Source organism: Sorex araneus, chromosome 4 (assembly GCF_027595985.1).
Source record: "Sorex araneus isolate mSorAra2 chromosome 4, mSorAra2.pri, whole genome shotgun sequence".
Classification (NCBI taxonomy): Eukaryota; Metazoa; Chordata; class Mammalia; order Eulipotyphla; family Soricidae; genus Sorex; species Sorex araneus.
In genome coordinates, this window is record NC_073305.1 from 40,788,652 (window position 1) to 40,807,792 (window position 19,141).

At 46.9% G+C, this 19,141-nt stretch overlaps 1 protein-coding gene across 1 annotated transcript in view; it reads left to right on the forward strand.

The window, feature by feature from the left end:
- GASK1A (golgi associated kinase 1A) overlaps positions 1-19,141 on the forward strand; it is a 47,033-nt gene that overhangs the window by 17,332 nt on the left and 10,560 nt on the right. The window contains exon 2 of the mRNA XM_012934059.2: positions 8,407-9,681. Within this exon, the coding sequence (XP_012789513.2) occupies positions 8,407-9,681 (1,275 nt within the window). The remainder of the gene's footprint in view (positions 1-8,406; positions 9,682-19,141) is intronic.

Genomic DNA, 19,141 nt, shown 5'->3' on the forward strand with positions numbered 1-19,141 from the left:
TACTTTTCAAGGTCACTGTGTCCCTATGGCAAGGCTATGCGAGTGATTAGGCAGCAGAAATTGTGTGGTGGTCCCTGACATACTTCTCTGGTGAAGTAATCTCAAATATGAGCTGCAGGAGTGCTTCAGACTATCCCTGCCTGCTATAAATCTCTCAAGGTGGGGAATCTAGAGATAGTATTTTAGTAAGGTCATCCTTGCACACGACTGACCCAGGTTCGATCTCCAGCATCTCATATAGTCCCCTGAGCGTACAAGGAGCCTTTCCTGAGTGCAGAGCCAGGAGAAACCCCTGAGCATCACCAGGTGTGACCCAAAACCAAAAAATAATCTCTCAAGGCCAAATATCTGTAGTAGCTTTTGCCTGATCACCATACTTTTCTCCCTAAAATGACAAGGAGTGGTTGTGGGCTTGGGCCAATGAAAGAGAGAGGGAGAAGAAACAGTCATTTTCCAAGGTTTTAGACAGGACTTCAGACCCGCTGGGCAGACTACCCTTTCCAAGACTGAGCTGGCTTCTTGGACTTAGCAGCTATGGAATTGGGCAAGTCAAGATGGGAAGCCTTGGGAAGTTGTTGACAAGGTAGCCAAACCCCAGGTTCCTAGCCCATGTCAGTCTATCTCTAAACTCACCTCTGTCTTCCGAAATCAGGACTTCCTTTGTTTTCTTTTATAGTGGGGTGAAAAGTACATGGGCTTTGGGGGAAATTTAGATCCTGCCTGGCACTCATCAGCTGCGAGCCTGCTCTAACTCTTCATTCCTACCATGGCGAAGTCTTGAGATGAGCAGATACAGTGCGGGGCTTAGAGGGGGTCTGATCCTGGGGTGCTCAGTGTGGGATTTTTGCCTGCAGAGAAAAATTTGATTCCCTGGCTTAAGAAGGCTTGAGAAAGAAAGAACTTGGGCACCACTTAATTCTGGAAGGAGCCAGAGGCATGGAGCCTGTCTGGTTTTGAGATCAAGCCTTGGATCTAATTTGAGGATAACAGATGATAGAAAGCTTCTTCTGATGTCACCTCTCAAATACTCCCAGACTTCAGCTGGTAGCATTTTCTCATCCATATTCTTTCATGCAATAGGCTAGGACAGAAAATAGAATCAAGATTTTAGGAAAATATGAGGGGGAAGTCACGGGTGGCGGTCTTTGGGGTCTACTCATGGCTTGGTACTCAGTTTCCGGTGCTCCTCTCTGGACCATGCAGTGCCAGGGATTGAACTCAAGGCTTCAGCCCTTTGAGATATCTCTCTAGACCTTAAATTATTTATTTATTTATTTTTATATATTTTTAAATTTTTATTTTTTTTTTTTTTTTGCTTTATGGGTCACACCTGGCAATGCACAGGGGCTACTCCTTTTTTTTTGTTTGTTTGTTTTTTTAAATTTTTTATTAGTTTATTTTTAATTAGAGAGTCATCGTGAGGGTACAGTTACAGATCCATACATCTTTGTGCTCATGCTTCCCCCATACAAAGTTCAATAACCCATCCCTTCACCAGTGCCCATTCTCCACCACCCATAAAACCCAACATCCCTCCCCCCCTCCCCAGTCCCGTCTCCCCGCACAGGGGTTACTCCTGGCTCTGCACCCAGGAATCACCCCTGGCGGTGCTCAAAGGACCATAAGGGATGCTGGGAATTGAACCCAGGTCGGCCGCGTGCAAGGCAAACGCCCTACTCGCTGTACTATTGCTCCAGCCCCCTTATTTATTTTTTTAAAGGAAAATAGATGTCACCAGGAACTTCCCTCAATTTGCCCCAGTGCACAAAAAGGTTGTTATCAACTCTTCAAGTCTCAATTTATGGAGGGTTTATGCCCTGATCCAGCTCTTGCTAACTCTGGGTCAACACAGAGCTTTTGTGCAACCCTCAAGTTTTCTGCCTGCTGCTCTCTTCATCTCTAAAATGAGACACTGGTACTGATACCTACCTCTTAAGACTGGTGCCAGTGAAACAAATTCATGGCAGCCAGCTTCTTCCAATGATCTCAAGCTCTGAGCAACTCTAATACATGTCAGTTATTGCTCCTTTGCTTCCCTCTCCCTGCCCTGAAAATGGGCCCACACGGCAGGGGCAAAGGTCCTTTCTAGTTTTGCAGCTGCTGACGTGGAAGGAAAATCACAGCTCTCCAATACTGCTGAGCAAGGAGGCCAGGCTGGTGGTGCTGAGGAAACAGGCAGCCTGGAACCCTGCCCGGAGCTCAGCAAACAGCTTCAGCTTCCAGCAGATTTGATGGAGTGGGAGGCGGGGGCTGGGGAGGCTCGCACAGCTGCTTGTTGAAGCCTGCACCCCCAGAGGCCCCGTGCCAGCTCCACCCCACCTCTCTGGTTCAGCCAAGGGAAGCAGACTATGGCCAGGTCCAGCCTGCTGAGTTACTTTCAGGACTGACATGTGGTTTTAATTCCGCCTCTGAAAATATGCGTGTGTACTCCCTCTCACCCCAGCCACGGATTGGTTGTGGCAATTATTTAACGGGACTTTTAAAAATGGAATAAATTCTGAAATCTCTATTTGTCTCACACAATCTCCCCCCTAGCCCCCCCACAACACACACACACACACTCAGACACACACATACACACACACACATATTGGGTGGTGTCAGGGATTGAACCTAGAGCTTCACACATGGAAGGAAAGTGCTTGACTGCTACACCATATTCCTGGGCTCACATTTTGTTTTAGTGGGGAGGAGAGGGTTTGGTCCATGCCTGACAGTGCTCAGCAGACTGTGAGATGCTGGGATGGAACCAAGATCAGCAGCATTCACACCAAGCATCCCTTTCTATCTTTCCCGCCCCCTCACTCGGTGTCTTACTAGTGATGATGAATCATGGACCAGCCAACGGTCACTGCTTAGAAGAGGGCCATGGTTGAAGAATAGACTAGAAGGGGTTGTCACATGCTTAGTGATGACTCTAGGACCAGAAGTAGCTGTGATTCTTAGGTTTCACACTACATACCGGACACATGCACCTACACATAATACTTACATGTCTATTCACACACATAAACCTACATGTAACATATCATCACATGGCTTCCCTCTGTGTGTTCCTTCTCCTGCCTGAAAACTCCCTTTTAGAAACACTTTACAAGGGCTTTATAGTTCTTCCTAGTTGGATGGGGATAGGAAGGTGATTGCCGTCTTTGCTCCATCTCGCTCGGCCAGCAGGGGACCCCAGGGGCCATGGCAGTTCGGTTTGTGGCATGTGTTTTGACATCTGGGAGCTGGGGAAAGATGTTTCACCACTCACTTCCCAGATTTCTGCTGGGAAGCATCTGGACGGAGAGAACCATGTTGGCAGCAGGGCAGGCAGTTTAGGGAGGAGGAGAGAGGGAGCTAGAATCAAAGAGGGAGGAAAAAGTTGGGTGGGATTTTTTCCATGTGGGAAAAACCTTTCTCTTCCCATGGTAGACCCTGAAAAAGCAAAAGTCTGCTGGGACACAGTGCAACCCAGGTCTTCTTCCTGCTGCTCTTGTTTCATAAACTGTCTCTGGGTGAAGGCCGCCAGCTTAGGGTGCAGTTTTCCAGAAGTCATCCAAAGACCTCTCTGCCTTCTATCTGGCCAGACAGTCGTTCGGTGTCCTTGGCCCATCTGATGGGGAAATTTTCACCTGTGGGTGGGATTTTGTCACCATTTCTGTCCAGCCTGGGTCCCAACTTCATGGCAGACTCCCACCCCTATCTTCCAAAGAAGATGCTCCGCTTCTGACCAGGGGCATGTGTTGATCCCAACAGGAAACACCAAAGGGTGTGCCGTAGCTGGTATGTAGCAGCTGGATTTGGCTGAGATAAAGCTACCGAGACTCCCAGCTCACCATCTTACTGGCACTTGACAGAGGCACATCTACCACAGGGTACACAGGATACAGGAATGTGGGAAAGCTGGCCTGGCCAGGCTGGCTTGGCTCCAGTCTGGGGCTGGTTTCATGTCCAGTGCAGGGGCCTCATTGGGTGTGTTCCTCTCACGGTGTAGAATAACTGTCCAAGGAGACAGGTGAAGCCACACGTACACCTTTAAGGCCCCCAGCATGAAAATGGTATAGTTATATCCACTCACATTCCACTGATAAAAACAAGTCACAGGGCCAAGGTCAAGGAAAGTGTTCAGGGAAGTTTACTTGTATTTGATCTACAGTGAAACCATGGCAAGAAGAAGAGGAAGGAAGAATTCTGAATAAATCCCACCAATGATACCAAATTTACTTCATGTATGAGACCCTGGGTGGAAGTTGGGTGGTGGCTGCTGAGTGGGTAAATTCTGTGTGTGTGTGTGTGTGTGTGTGTGCTACTTTTTCTAATTTTATTTAAACACTGTGGTTTACAAAGTTGGTCATAATACAATTGCTTCAGGTATTCACCATTCCAACACCAATCCCACCCCACTGTGAACTTCCCTCCACCATTGTCCCCAGTTTCAAACCTCAGCCCTTAGCATGCACAAAATAATTTATTTTATACTACTTACTACAACAAAATGGCAAGTGGAATTATAGAAAATTAGTTCAGTAAAAGAAAATTTGTGAAAATTATTATATCTCACCATGCGGTTATTAAAATCATTGAGGATTTTCTCAGCTGTGTGTGGCTAGTTGAGTCTTCAATGTTATTGTTTTTACTTATTGGGCTAAATTGGCTTCTATGCTATTTTTGCATCTAATTTGCTGTGTTCCTCATGGGCTGTCTATATTGTGGAATTTGGAGGTATCACACTCCAGCAGCCATAGAACTGGAACAATTATTTGATTTGGCATCTCTTGAGATTACTCTTGGAGCTGTGAAACTGTTTATATGCCAGTGTTCACAAATCTGAGGTTGCCACTTAAATGCCAGAAGCTGTGGGGTATGGGTGTGGTTGGGGGGCTTCCAGCAGTACAGGGGATGAGGTAGGGGTGGGGAAATGCCTTCCCGCCCCCACTCTGAGAAGGCCCTAGAGTTTTCAGCTTGAAATTGACTTGGGGTCCCCTTGTCTGGCTATGTGCCAGGGAAGCACCTTAATTCCTATACTATCCTCAAGACTGGGATTCTTTCCTGTTCCATCCTGGATTGTCTTTGGAAAGTACCTCTGCAGGATGACACTCTCTGTTCAAGGGGCCTCCTCTTGACTTATACTTAGCTTTATGCAGAGAGTTTCCCTTATTAACTTTACCTGGAGTTCTTCCTAAATACCAGCCCTACATTCCTACTTTCTTTCAAACTCAGAAGCCAAAACCCAGAAAGAGAGGTGCACGGGTACTTCTCAGATCCAAAAAAAGTAAAGGAAGTTCAGAAAGTGGGGAGAAAAACTGGTGCCACCCCTCATCCCAATGTACCAAATCGTACAGCAAAGTCCTTGACATGTGTTGTCTTGCTTAACGCCATCCAACACTCGGAAGAAGGAATGATGTCAACTTCCCTAATTTTTAACTTTTTTTTTTTTGCTTTTTTTTTGGTGGGGGGGGGTTACACCCGGCGATGCACAGGGGTTGCTCCTGGCTCATGTACTCAGGAATTACCCCTGGCGGTGCTCATATGGGATGCTGGGACTCAAACCCGGGTCAGCCGTATGCAAGGCAAATACCTTACCCACTGTGTGTGCTATTGCTCCAGCCTCCCTAATTTTTAATTTAGAAAATGGAGCAGAGAGGTCATGTAACTTGTTCATTGCAACAAAACTCAGACAGGCACAGGGAGAACCCAGCTGTATTTTACCACAAAGGCCCTAAAAGATCTTTTATTTATTTTTTGGACCCACCACTGGCTGTGCTTTCTGGGCCCATGGGCATCTTTGCTGAGCAGTTATGCAGGTCAAGGGTGGGTGGGAGGGATTTGAGGAAGGAGGAGAACCAAGGACACTATTCATTCCCCCTTGCTGTGCCCATGGCAGAACAGACAATTGTGTGCTGGTGGGGGAGGACTGGGGGTGAGTTTAAGCAACAGGTGATCACACTGCTGTCCGTTGGGACCCCCCCACATGCCAACAGATGTTGTAGGCATCATCTCCTTTCCTCTTTCGTGAATGTGCTCTTTATTACTCAGTTGAATAGTTCTCTTCAGATGATTTTTTTTTTCAGTTTGATCAAGTCTGTTTTTCTTTTCCCAAAGCCGTATGAGGGTGGCCTGCAGGCCTCATGGCCGTTTTGCACAGCCCCACAATTGTTGATGCTCCCCAGGTCGTCGTCTGAAGCCAAGGAAGATCTGGGAGAAGGATCAAAGCTGGTGGAAACACTTTTCAAAGATGATTTCTTTTTCCCTGATGCTATCCAATACTTTGAGAATACAAATCTTGCCTCCAACTTGAAAAAATACTTTTTATTTTTTTTAAGAAGAAAAAGAATTCTGGTCTTTATTAAGGCCATTTATCCTTTTAACTCTTATTAAAATGATTTGTCTTCTTGCCCGCTATGTTTTCTTTGGTAAATGATAGCAGTCTGGATCTTGCCATTTTCTCATCTGTGAAGTAGAAATTAAATAATTGCCACTTCTCAATGTTATTTAGGGATTAAAAGGGTTAATAACTAATCTAAAATCAAAGGTTACTATCAGTAAAAAAGAATGGGACCCAATAACTTCATCTTTTGGTATCTCCTTGATAAAATTCTCATATGTACCCCCCCTTAGTTCTATCTACTAGATATTCAGTACTGCATGGTTTATTATAATAAAAAACTGGAAATGATTTAAATAATCTTTGGTAGAGGAATGATGGCAAATTTTCACTGTGAGCTCTTATGCAATGGACAAATAATATAGATAGTTAAATAAGATAGTTGTGAAAATATCAACCAAATAAAGTTGTAGAATAAACTAATAAATATCTGATTACTTACCTCATGTGATACACTGAAAAATTATTCCCCTAAATTTGTCTACATCCTAATCCCTGGAACCTATGAATGTTTGAATGTTGTTATTTGGAGAATTTCTTTCTATTTTTGATTACCTCTTTGTTGTTTTAGGGCCACACCCAGCAGGGCTCAGGACTTACTCCTGGCTCTGCACTCAGAGGTCACTCCTGGCTGTGCTTAGGAGACCATATGGCATGCCGGAGACCAAACCTGGCTCTGCCACATGCAAGCAATTGCCCTACCCACTGCACTATTGCTCTGGCCTTTAGGTCTTCACATTTCTGATGAAGTCAATGACACTGAGAGGTGGAGCAACCTGGATTACCCAAATGTCCCTGAAAACTGTCACATGTTAGTTATGGTAGGGAGACAAATAGGTCTGATATGTATCTATATTCAGTTGAAAAGGGAGGTGACCACAAATTGGGGTGATGTTGTCATATCCAAGGAAGGCAAAGGGACGCTCGCTGCCAGTAGAAACAGGAAGCAGTAAGGTGCAGATTCTTTCCTAGAGCCTCTCGAGCAGGGTGCCCTGCTTGTGTCTTGGTTTTGATAAAGCAAAACTGATGTTGAACATTACGCTTAATGTTGCTTGAAGCCAACAAGTCTGCGGTGACTTCCCATCACAGGGCATGAACTAGTACTAATGCAATATGACATTTGTTGCTGTGCAGATGCACTTATTTCAGAGACTCCAAAGACATCCCATATCTGCTTCCCAACAGTCAGGCAAGATGACAAGCACCTTCCTGCTGGTGGCCCCAGGGTGCCTGAGCACCAGCCTTGAGACACTCGAATGACTTACTAGCGCTTATGTTGCTGGGGCCCCTGTTTGACAGATTGTACTGGGGTGGGGTCTGGGAATTTGCATTTCTGACTAGTTCCCCTAGGTGATACTGATGGATACTGTTGGTCCAGGGACTGCCCAGGGGGAGTCCTGGGGGCAGAGCTAATGCTGTTGTGCAGAGAGGGAGAAGGGGGAGAGAGATATATAAAGAGATAGAGAGAGATATGAAGGGAGAGATATGAAAGGAAGAGGGAGGGAGTGAAGGAGAGACCAGGACAGCAGGATAGCCCACTTCCTTTTGAACAAGTGGGGGCCCATACCTGGACCAGGTTTCAATCACTTGAGTTTTATCAAGGGAGGCTGGGCAGAGTTGCCTGTAGCCGGGGCCACGTGCCTGGTAAAAGCAAGGCTATGTTTAGGGAGAGAACTAGAGATACCCCATGATTCTGTTGGAGTGTGACCTCCACTATTTCATTGAGATGAAAAGTACTTGGTGATGGGGATGGGGTGGAAAAAGAATCTTATGGTGCTTGGGGACTGGCATCAGCATGGATGGAACAGAAGCCCAAGTGTGTCCACAGCCATCAGCAGTGGTTTCCCAGATGATGTGGTCCACTGGATGCAGGGCATGGATGGTGACCTTACCTGATGCTCCTTCGATGGCAGCAGGTGTTGTTCCCTCCAGATGCTGCTTCTATCTGCTTCCTGCTCCCCACGCTGTCCTTCACTCCATGTCCCCTCTGTTCTGTGGGCTGGTCTCAGGCTTGCTTCTTCTCTTCTGTCCTGCAGGCATCTTGGCTTTGGAGAAAACTGCGTGGCAAGAGGCGGCTGGTGATGGCATCGTGCCTCCTGGTGACTCTGTCAGTCGTGGCTGTCACCCGTATCCCCCCACAGCCTCCGACCCCTGATCCTGTGGAGCCCCTGAGACTCACCGGCTTCGCTGTCTCCCATCCCCAGCAGGCTCCAAGTTTGAGCCGGAGGCAGAGGGCAAGGCACATGGGGCTGCGGCGAGGCTGGGCCTTACCCAGGAATTCCAGCCTGGTCTGTGCCGTGCCGCAGGGCCCTGGGGTCATGGAGGATAGGAATGGGCTGTCGCTGCGTGGAGACACTGTGCATCCAGGGAGGACACGGAGGGATTTGCCTTTGCCCTCACCGGGAGATCTGAGGCATCGCACTTGGCCTATTGTGCTCCCAAGGGAGGACAAAGTCAGGGATCCAGAAGTTAAGGAGCTGGGCACCCCCTGGCAGGGTGATTCCGTCCCGGAGGCCTGGAGAGAGATGGGTGCCCCAGACAGCTCCTTCCCAGGCATCCACAGGATCACCTCACAGACTCGGACACCACCTGCTGAACTGACCCTCCGGCCCCAGCCAGAGAAAGGCCGGGATCTGTCAGTGACTGAGGCCGGTGCCCGGGCTGGTGGGCAACCAGCGTGGACTCCTGACGTGACTGCTGGAGCTCACCAGTGGCCCGGCTCTGTGGCAGAGCTGAGAGGTTCCGTCTGGTGCACTGCTGAGCCTCTGGGCCAAAGGCCTGGCCCAGCTCAGCTTCCTCCCTGGTTCACGGACCATGACGTGCAGAGCCTCCAGCTCCTGGCCCAGGGACAGGTGGTGGGCAAAGCCAGGGTCCCCGGCCACGGACAAGTGCTACAGGTGGGCTTTGCTGCCAAGACAGCTCTGCATAATGTGTCTGCTGGGCTCGGCCAGCTCTGCTCCGGGGGCCACTGTGGTCTGATCAAGAGGCCTGGGGACCTGTCCGAGGTCCTGTCCTTCCACGTGGACCGGGTGCTGGGGCTACATCGGAGCCTCCCTGCCTTGGCCCGACGCTTCTTCAGCCCCCTGCTGCCCTACCGCTACACGGATGGGGCTCCGAGGCCTGTCATCTGGTGGGCGCCGGATGTGCAGCACCTGAGTGACCCAGACGATGATCAGAACTCCGTGGCCCTGGGCTGGCTGCAGTACCAGGCCCTGCTGGCCCGTGGCTGCGGCTGGCTGGGCCAGGCCCCATGCCTGGGCATCCAGCATGCCGAGTGGGCACGCCTGGCCCTCTTTGATTTTCTGCTGCAGGTATGTAGGTGAACGGGGAGGGGAGGAGGCAGGCTGGGCCTGGAAAATAACCACCCCATCTTTTTGTCTCTCAGAACTTCTGTTGCTTTCCTGCCTCTGTGTTTAATCCCCCAGTGGTGAGCCCAGACCAGTTCACCAGAGCCAAGGGGTGAAGTGATCAGGAATTTGGTGACTTGCGTGTGAAATACAGGCATTGGTTAACAAAAAACTGTTTATAATGGCCAGGAGATAGCTCAAAAGGTTGAAGCATGATTCTGGCATACTCCAGGTCCTACGGGCATCCCGGGCACCACATGGCCTTTAGTACCGCTGGGTGTATCTCTGGTGGCCCCCAGCACTGCTGGAAAAGAGTCTTCCCAAATCCTCAAGGCAATAGAAGAACAGAAGTTAGTAGTGTAATAAACTCGAAACCAGAGTAATAAGTACTCAGAACTCATGACATCCTAATTATGTTGTCATTTATTTTACTATGGTTTATGCTCTTGAGGTCTTTTGCAGGTATTGATTGAATACTACATCCTGGTGAACTACAGCTGGACTCTTGCCAGTTCCAATCTAGTCCTGTCTAGGGTGAGGTGTTTCCATCAATTCACAGGATGGAAAACAAGCAAATGTTCTAAATCAGGATTTCCCTCTGTTCCTGGAAAGCTAGTGGTCAAACATTTACAACTCTTCACCATTTGCAATATAATTTCCTTGAATCAACAAAGATTCAAGATAGTTGCATAATTTTTAAAAGAATGAAAGAGAGAGGGGGAGAGAGGAAGTGGTGAGATTGGACAGACTCCCAGAGCTCGAGCCCCAGGGCCAACTGAGGTCCCTACAGTGCTGAGACTTCACTCTGGAGTTCCTGGGGACCCTAGGAAAGGGGTTGAGGCTTTCAGGGCATAGGGTTAGCTGGGGGCCTAGCAGCTACCAGTCATTTACTACTGACAAGTGTGGTTTGACAAGTTCTGGAACCCATTAGCTGCAGGTCAAGTGTGGAGACACATGTGGCAATGTACCCAGGAACATGGAAAAAGAAAAAATGCAAGTAGAGCTCACTGTGGGATGGATATGCACACAGACACACCCTGAACCAGCCCCTGTTTCCTTAGGGACCCCTATGATGAAAGATACACCAGCCCTTAGATCTACCTACTGGCATTAGTGGCTGAGCCACAGGATAAGATTCAGGAGCACAGTCAGGGCCTGAGGGGCTGTGTCTGGTCCATACAAAGCTGGGTTGCAATGCAATTCTTGGGCAACATGCAACATTTGGGAGTCTCCCCATAAAAAGCCAGCTTCCTTTGAAAGACTGGATGGTTTAGGAACTTTGGGTCTCCGTTTTCCATAAGAAGGTGATCAAATAATCTGATTGTGCTAAACCACATCCCTGTTGGCTGACACCCACCCATTGCCCCAGTCCCAAACCCTTGGCACTTACTGTTTGTCCCAGGTGCTTCCTTCCTGACCCCTCGTCTCTAGCTCCGACTAAGTGGGCACTCTCCCTGAGCCTGGAAGAATGAATCATGTAGAACTCATGGTCACCTTACCAGTGAAAAACTGTACCCCTGTTTTCTTTTTAAATCTAATTTTATTGCTTATTTACTTTTGGGTTTAGGGGCTATGGCCAGCGGTGTCCAGAGGCTTTTCATTTTCCCCTTGTGGTGCTCAGGGGATCATATGCAGACAATCCGCCTTAACCCCTATGCTTCGCTCTGACTCAGTCTCCCTGTTTGAAAGCAGAGAAACTGATGTCATAGACGTTGATTCACTTGTCCGTATAACCCCAACTGGCAACCACTCCTGGCTGCTGGAGCAGAGACCCGGCCCAGACGGTGTGACTCCAGACTCTTCACTGGTCACTCCAGCTGTCTGTGAGCTGGGGCAGGAGAGGGATCTTGCTGCTCTGGGGACATGTCCTTGCACAGCCCCATGAGTCCAGTGGCCATGGAAGCAGTGACTTTGCCCTGCACACAGAGACCTTCTGTCCGTTTCCTGGGGCTGCAGTGTGGGGCGCTCCTCAGCCACCTGGTGGAAATCTCAGCAGCCAAAACACACACAGGTGGGGTGTGTGGTCGGCCACGGCTCAGCTGGCCTCATGCCCCCTTTCCCCTGCTCGGCCCAACCCCGACTGGCTGCTGAGTCCTTCCTAGAAAGTTCTAGAGAGGGAGGAATTCAGAAGAGGCTGGACCCTCAGGCCTAGCTGGTGAGAGAGCATGAGCCTGGGGGCCAGCCAGGAGCAGAGTCTGGCTGGTCACCAAGGGGCCACTGCAGGCAGTGGGATCCCCATGCTAACTGGCCATGCTCAGGAGAGCTGGAAGGTGCTTTCTGGCCGTGCGGGTGCAGCTTGTTCACTGGCAGTCAATGAAGCGTGGACTCGTGGGGCCAGGCCTGGCTGCCCAGGAGTGATGGTCTCTCTGCCCCCAGTTAGCTCAGCTAGTTGTGAGGGCTGGGTGGGGGGGTCATACTCAGCAGTGCTCAGGGAGACTCCCTCAGGGCCTGTCCCTAGTGAGAGCCCATAGAGCATTGCTCTTGCTGCTGCTGTAAGATGGTGAGAGGTCATCATGGTGGCACTGCACCTCCAGTGATCCGGACCCTTGCTTATACCCTCCAGCTTCTCGCCTCCTGTTGCAGTGTTGTGAGAGTAGGCTCGTGGGATTGAGGAGCTGGGTGCTTGGCTTAGAAGCCCCCTTCCTCCCAGGATCCAGTTCCATACCTCAGAGATCTCTTTCCATGTGTTGCCTGTAACCCCACAGCCAAGTTTCTCTCTCTGAGGGCTTCTCTCTGATGCTCACCCGTCTATCCATCTGGGTGTTCTTTGTTTTCTGCAGACAAAGCTTTGCTCACTGAAGTTTCTCCGTAAAATTTAAGGGTTGATTTTCTTTCTTTCTTTCTTTCTTTCTTTCTTTCTTTCTTTCTTTCTTTCTTTCTTTCTTTCTTTCTTTCTTTCTTTCTTTCTTTCTTTCTTTCTTTCTTTCTTTCTTTCTTTCTTTCTTTCTTTCTTCCTTCCTTCCTTCCTTCCTTCCTTTCTTTCTTTCTTTCTTTCTTTCTTTCTTTCTTTCTTTCTTTCTTTCTTTCTTTCTTTCTTTCTCTCTCTCTCTCTTCTTTCTTTCTTTCTTTCCTTCCTTCTTTCCTTCCCTTCCTTCCTTCCTTCCTTCCTTCCTTCCTTCCTTCCTTCCTTCCTTCCTTCCTTCTTTCTTTCTTTCTTTCTTTCCTTCCTTCCTTCCTTCCTTCCTTCCTTCCTTCCTTCCTTCCTTCCTTCCTTCCTTCCTTCCTTCCTTCCTTCCTTCCTTCCTTCCTTCCTTCCTTCCTTCCTTCCTTCCTTCCTTCCTTCTTCTTTCTTTCTTTCTTTCTTTCTTCTCTTCTTTCTTTCTTTCTTTCTTTCTTTCTTTCTTTCTTTCTTTCTTAGTCAATTTATTTACTGAATCACCTTGAGAATAGTTACAAAGCTTTCGGATTTAAGTCTCAATCATACAATGATGGAACACCCGTCCCTTCACCAGTGCACATTTTCCACCACCAAAATCCCCAGTATAACCCCCACCTCACACTCTCCCCCTACTTGTGTGGAGATAATTTTCACATTATTCTCTCTCTACTTTTATTATATTCAATATTTTGGCACCAGACCCCCATTATTATTTGGGATTTTACCCCAACACTCAGATCTGCCAAAAAGGCAACATTAGACAGTTTGTGCGTTTGTGAGTCTCTGGGATCATGGCCGTTAAGCAGCTTGATCAGTAGCCAAAGGGGTCATTCGTGGGTGGTGACTTGGGGGTCTCATTGGGGAGGGGGAGGAAAGGGCCAGCTTCACCCTCATCCCGTGAGGCCCCGCATGTCTCGTCACTGCTGTCCCAACCTTACTGTCCATTGGCCTCTGGAAAATGGCGACCACCAAGTCGCCAGTAGGAATAGGCAATGGGGTCAATTTTCTGTGATTGGTGGAAGGCGTAAATACAAGAACCCCCTGTCATGTGCTCTCGGTTCCCAAGACAAGGCTTCAGAATGTGGGTGTCTCAGCACAGGAGCCCAAGGTACTGACTGGAACAGATGCCAGAGAGAGCCCACTCAGCAGCACATTCCCTGCTTGTTTTGTTTTACGCAATTCGAATGTTTGCTTTCCTGTTTGTAATATCAGAATGTTCTACTGACCTGATCTAACACGCACCAGCACTGGACACACACCATGTTAGTTTTAGACTCATACCTTAGACTAGCACAAATCATACCCTCTGCTTCACAGCTCCTACATAGCATTAGCTATTAGTGATTGCTGAAATAATGCTAATAGACCTCCCCAGATGTAACAGCCTAAAACACCAGCGCTTCAGTTCTTGCTCTGGGGTCCATAGATCAGCTGGCCTCAACTGATGTGGTTCCAGGCCATGGGTTGGGTACAACTCTGCTCTTCATTTCTTATGCTCAAGTCCGGGCTGAAGGAGTGGCACTATCTGGCAAAACTTTTCAGGGGGGAATGGAAGGAGCCAAGAGCCCAACCAAGCACATTTTATTTGTACTGAAATGTACCAGAAAAGTACATTTTAAGTCCTGTCACTTGCACTTCTGCTCATATTCCATGGGCCAAAGCCCAATGCCAGGGGAGGGGAGAATGCTCTGCCCAGAGCCAAACTGGGAGAAAAAGCAAACATTTGTTGGGCAGTAATCAAATCAGTCACACTTGAAGCATGCATTCTACACTTGAACGCAAACGCAATATGCCCACACACATTGTACACATATGCACACCATACACAGACCCATGCCCCCTCCGCCCACATTCTATATGTTCTATATGTGTTCAGACTCTGCTGCAGGCAAAGAACGGGGCTAGCACTCAATCCTGCACAAACCTTTATTAGGGTTTGCAAAACATATCTGAAGGTCATCCCACTAAGGTCCAAAGAAACTGGATTGCTGACTTACTTAGGCCCAGTCCTTGCTTGAGGCTGTTTCCTGTGTGTGTTTGTGTGTGTGTGTGTGTGTGTGTGTGTGTGTGGGGTGAGGGGTATTATGTTATACCCAGCAATGTATTCAGGGGCTATCCCTGGCTCTTTTTTCAGCAGTGACCCCTGGCAGTGCTCAGGGGACTGTATGCTATGCTAAGAATTCGAACCAGGGTCTGCTGCATGCAGGGCAAGTGCCTTAACCCCTATCTATCTCCCTGGCCCTTTCCTGGGATTTTTAAATTCCTGACTTGTGTAGACTCACCCATACACTGGCCATGCTCTTTGAGTCAGAAACAGGGCAAGACAGAGAGGCACAAGCACATGTAGAAAACCCTCAGGATGCCCAGGAAGAGGGAATGCCCAGTGGACATGGGTAGAGTGGCAGCATGAGCCATTCCTTGGAAGGAATAAGTGAGACACAAGCTGAGCAGGCCAATGGGCCCAGGGCAGCATTGTCTGTGAACACATGGGCTCTTATAAAACCATACGGTGCTGATACTGATAGTACAGTGGGTAGAGCACTTGCTTTATATGCAACCAACCTCCGTTCAATCTCCTGCACTATAAATGGTTCCCTGTGCAATGCTAGGAGTCATCCCGGAGCACAGATCCAGGAGTAAGCCCTGAACACTGCCATGTGTGGCTAAAACAAACAAACAAACAAAAAACCCCAAATAAATAAAAATAGCCTGCAGTATTAATGCTGAGAGTGAGTGGGTATCTCCTTCTGGCCCCTGGCAATGATGAAGCAAGAGAAAGAGTGGCAATGGGCCCCGTTCTTCCAATGCATCAGGAGAAGCTGATTCTATCTGCATGGAAATGGGTCAGACAGGACGTCTGTTTGGGCTGGGGGGTGGGGGTGTACTGAAGACGCTCCATTCTGCTTAATGCTAGAGGCTGTCTGTACCCTGAGCTACACGCATTCTGCTGAGAAGCCTAAAGCCTTTATTCTGCAGGAAGAGTGAAGGGAAGGCAAGTCATAGAAGGGAGGGGCTACAACCAGCCAAAACTGACCCAAGGGAACCTCAGAGAGCTCCCCTTAGAGGCCAGGGTGTGAGACCGAAGTGTGGGTCATGGGCCACTTTTCCGTTACCTTCCTTTTTTCAAGGAGCTTCTTTGTTCTCCTGCTTCCTTATAGAGGGTGAGTGGCTGGCTGGAGCAAGGAGAGAGTCATAGAGAATTTGGGTGGGTCACAAGGGGTCAATATTAGCTTACAGAAGTCACTGCACTTCTGTTTAGGAAGAGACTCAGGTTCCAGGGAGCCTCAGCATCCACCAGCCTGCTCCTGGCCCTTCCTTTTATTCCCTGGATAAACCCAACAGTCTCCTAATGCATCTTTCTGCCCCCTATGACCCCTGTAGGTCTCCTCCAACCCAAAGGGTGGTCTTGGTTTGGGCCTCCCAGGCAGAACCTTCCAGTGTCCAGGATTCCAGTCTACTGGCCTCTCCAAGGGGACTCCAGGGAAGGTGGACAGGGAGGCAGCAAGGGATCCTGGAGAGCAGGGGATGGCCTCAATCAGGTCCCTTGCTCTAAGTGATTTGGGCTAGTTCTCCAGGAGATTCTGAGAAATGGAATAAAAGATGTGTTCAGGGTTAGCCCAAGAGGCGAGGGACCAGGTTTGGGGCTGGGGCTTCTGCAGGTGCTAATGCCCCATTGTTTGTAATCACAGGTTTGCCCAACTTTGGAGAAAGCCTTGGCCCTCATTTTTGCAGCTGTAGGAAATGAATGTTGCAGGTCAGGAGGGGCCAACGGCCAATGCTGTAAGAGTGTTGCTCTCTTAACTATCTCTTCCTATTCTTCACTCTATTTTTTTTGGCTGGGTTGTTGGTCTTTTCATGATTTGAAGAGTTTTTTTTCTTTTTTAAATTAAGGAAATTAGGCAATTGTTTTCATCTTATTCTAAGATTGCTCCTAGGCTCAAGTGTTATTTCATTTTGTTTACAGTAAATATTCTTTTTTTTTTTATGTTGGGATTTGGACCACATCCAACAGTGCTCAAGGTCTGCTCCTGAGTCTATACTCAGGGATCACACCTGGCAGATCCAGGGATTATACGGGGTGCCGGAATCTCGGAGGGTTGACTGAGTGCAAGGCAAACACCGTACCTGCTATACTATCTCTCTGGCCTCTACAGTCAACTTATTTATTTATTTGTTTGCTTGTTTATTTATTTATGTTTGCTTTTTGGGTCACAATCGGCAATGCACAAGTGTTACTCCTGGCTCTGCTTTCAGGAATTACTCCTGGCGGTGCTCGGGGGACCATATGGGATGCTGGGGATTGAACCCTGGTTGGCCTCGTGCAAGGCAAACGCCCTACCCACTGTGCTATTGCTCTAGCCCCCTCTACAGTGAATTTAAAAAACTAGGGCCCAGACTCAGTGGTGCTGGGGACACATGGTGCTGGGACCAAATTCAGAGCTTTGCACATGCTGGACACATACTCAGCCACTCAAGCTCTCTCTCCAGCTCTTATTTAAAATTTATTATTTCCTTTTCTTTATAGCAATTTAGAAAAACTTTATGTTGCTTAAATGATCAAGATTTTTTTCTTGAATTGTAGGTTACTATAGTATGTTTTTAAAAGCCCATTCTCACTTCAGGGCTATTAAAAACTCTACTATGTGGTTTCACGCATCTTTAAAAAATATATTTTTATTCATAATCTCTTTTTTGGGGAGAGGGAAAGATAAGGTACAGGACAACAGTTTATTTTTCAGATGGTAATCCAAATGTCCCCACATACCATTTGTCGTGTAGTTAATCTTTTCGCAGTCTGAAAATTTGCCTTTACCATGTTGCTTATTTCCTTACTGGTCTCTGTCTATTTCTGGGCTCATTTCTGCTCCAGAGAAGGGTCTATTTATATGACTAGTCACTCTGTTTTATTATTGTGCTTTAGAGTTTATGCTAATAATGAGTAAGGGTTGGCATTTCTCATTGCTTTACATTTTAAAAATACAAAATTGTGTTTTATTAACACATATTATAAAAATAAAACCTTTTTCTGATGATATTTACAGTGAATTCATGTGTTTCCTGAAAAAAATAAACAGCTTAAATTATGTCTCTAATTAGGAGTAGCAATATACTCTGGAAAATAATATAAGCTGTAATATATGTACATGTGAAAAGAAATGCCTAAAAGTATCACTTGTCACTTGTATCACTTGTCATCCCGTTGATCTTCGATTTGCTCAAGTAGGCGCCAGTAACGTCTCCAATTGTCCCTGTCACGTGCTAGTGCAGCCCAATGATATCTGCTTGCTCCAGGCACACGAAGAGCCCCAAATTGTTCATTCAGGGATTTGATGAAGAAATCTGACCATCTAGTTGGTAAATTTAAAAGTAAAAACATTAAATTGACAGTAGTTCTTATCTCTAAGAAGTGACAGTGATAGAAAGAGAAAATTTGGGAAAACTGACTTCAACAATAATGTTTGCATTTTATACACAAATATATTCTCATGTTATAAAAACATTTAAAGATTAATACTTTTTAATACTTTTTAGTGGTGCTGAGGATCAAACCCAGGGTCTTATACATGCAAAACAAGTGCCCTGTCACCCCAGCCTCAAATTAGTATATATATAATAGTATATATATTAGTATATAAATATATATATATATATATTTTTTGCTTTTTGGGTTACACCTGGTGATGCTCAGGGATAACCCCGGGGTGGTACTCAGGGGACCATATGGGATGCTGGGAATTGAGCCTGGGTCAGCTGCATGCAAGGCAAACGCCCTACCCACTGTGCTATCACTCCAGCCCCTCAAATTAGTATATTTTAAAGGATAAACATATAATTGAAACATAAATACAGAAATGTAAGGGCATAGATTACTATTACCTTAAACATTTATTTTATAACACATTACTGAATTCTTATTCTCATGGTACCACTGTCACTGTTTCCTGTTGCTCATCGATTTGCTCAAGAGGGCACCAGTAATGTCTCCATTATGAGACTTGTTGTTACTGTTTTTGGCATATCAAATACACCACGGGTAGTTTGCCAGGCTCCAGACACCTTGTTTGACAAAGAACAGTATTAAGCATTATCATGACCACATTAATTATAAAATAAATGAAAATTGTTAGAAGAAAACATTATCTTTGCTCTTCTGTGTGGAAAAGTTCAGTTTGGTGTAAGGTAAATTTATAGAATCATCACAACAATGCAGAATGGTTATTGTTATCACTGTTTACAAGTTAGGAAATCAATCTCAGAAAATACTTAGCCTGATATCACACAGCCCAGATACAGCAACACCAAAATTAAAGCCCATATCAGAGTCCAGAATGAGAAGACTTTCAACTGAGCAATTTACTGCCATGGAAATAAGCATATTTTCACCATAAATTATGAGAGTCACAAGGTAAAGTTCTTATATGCATTTATATGTGATGCATATGCATTCATATATAATACATGTCATTCATATTAAGAATCATCATCATCATCATCATCATCATCCTGTTGATCATCGAATTTCTCGAGCAGTCTCAGTAACGTCTC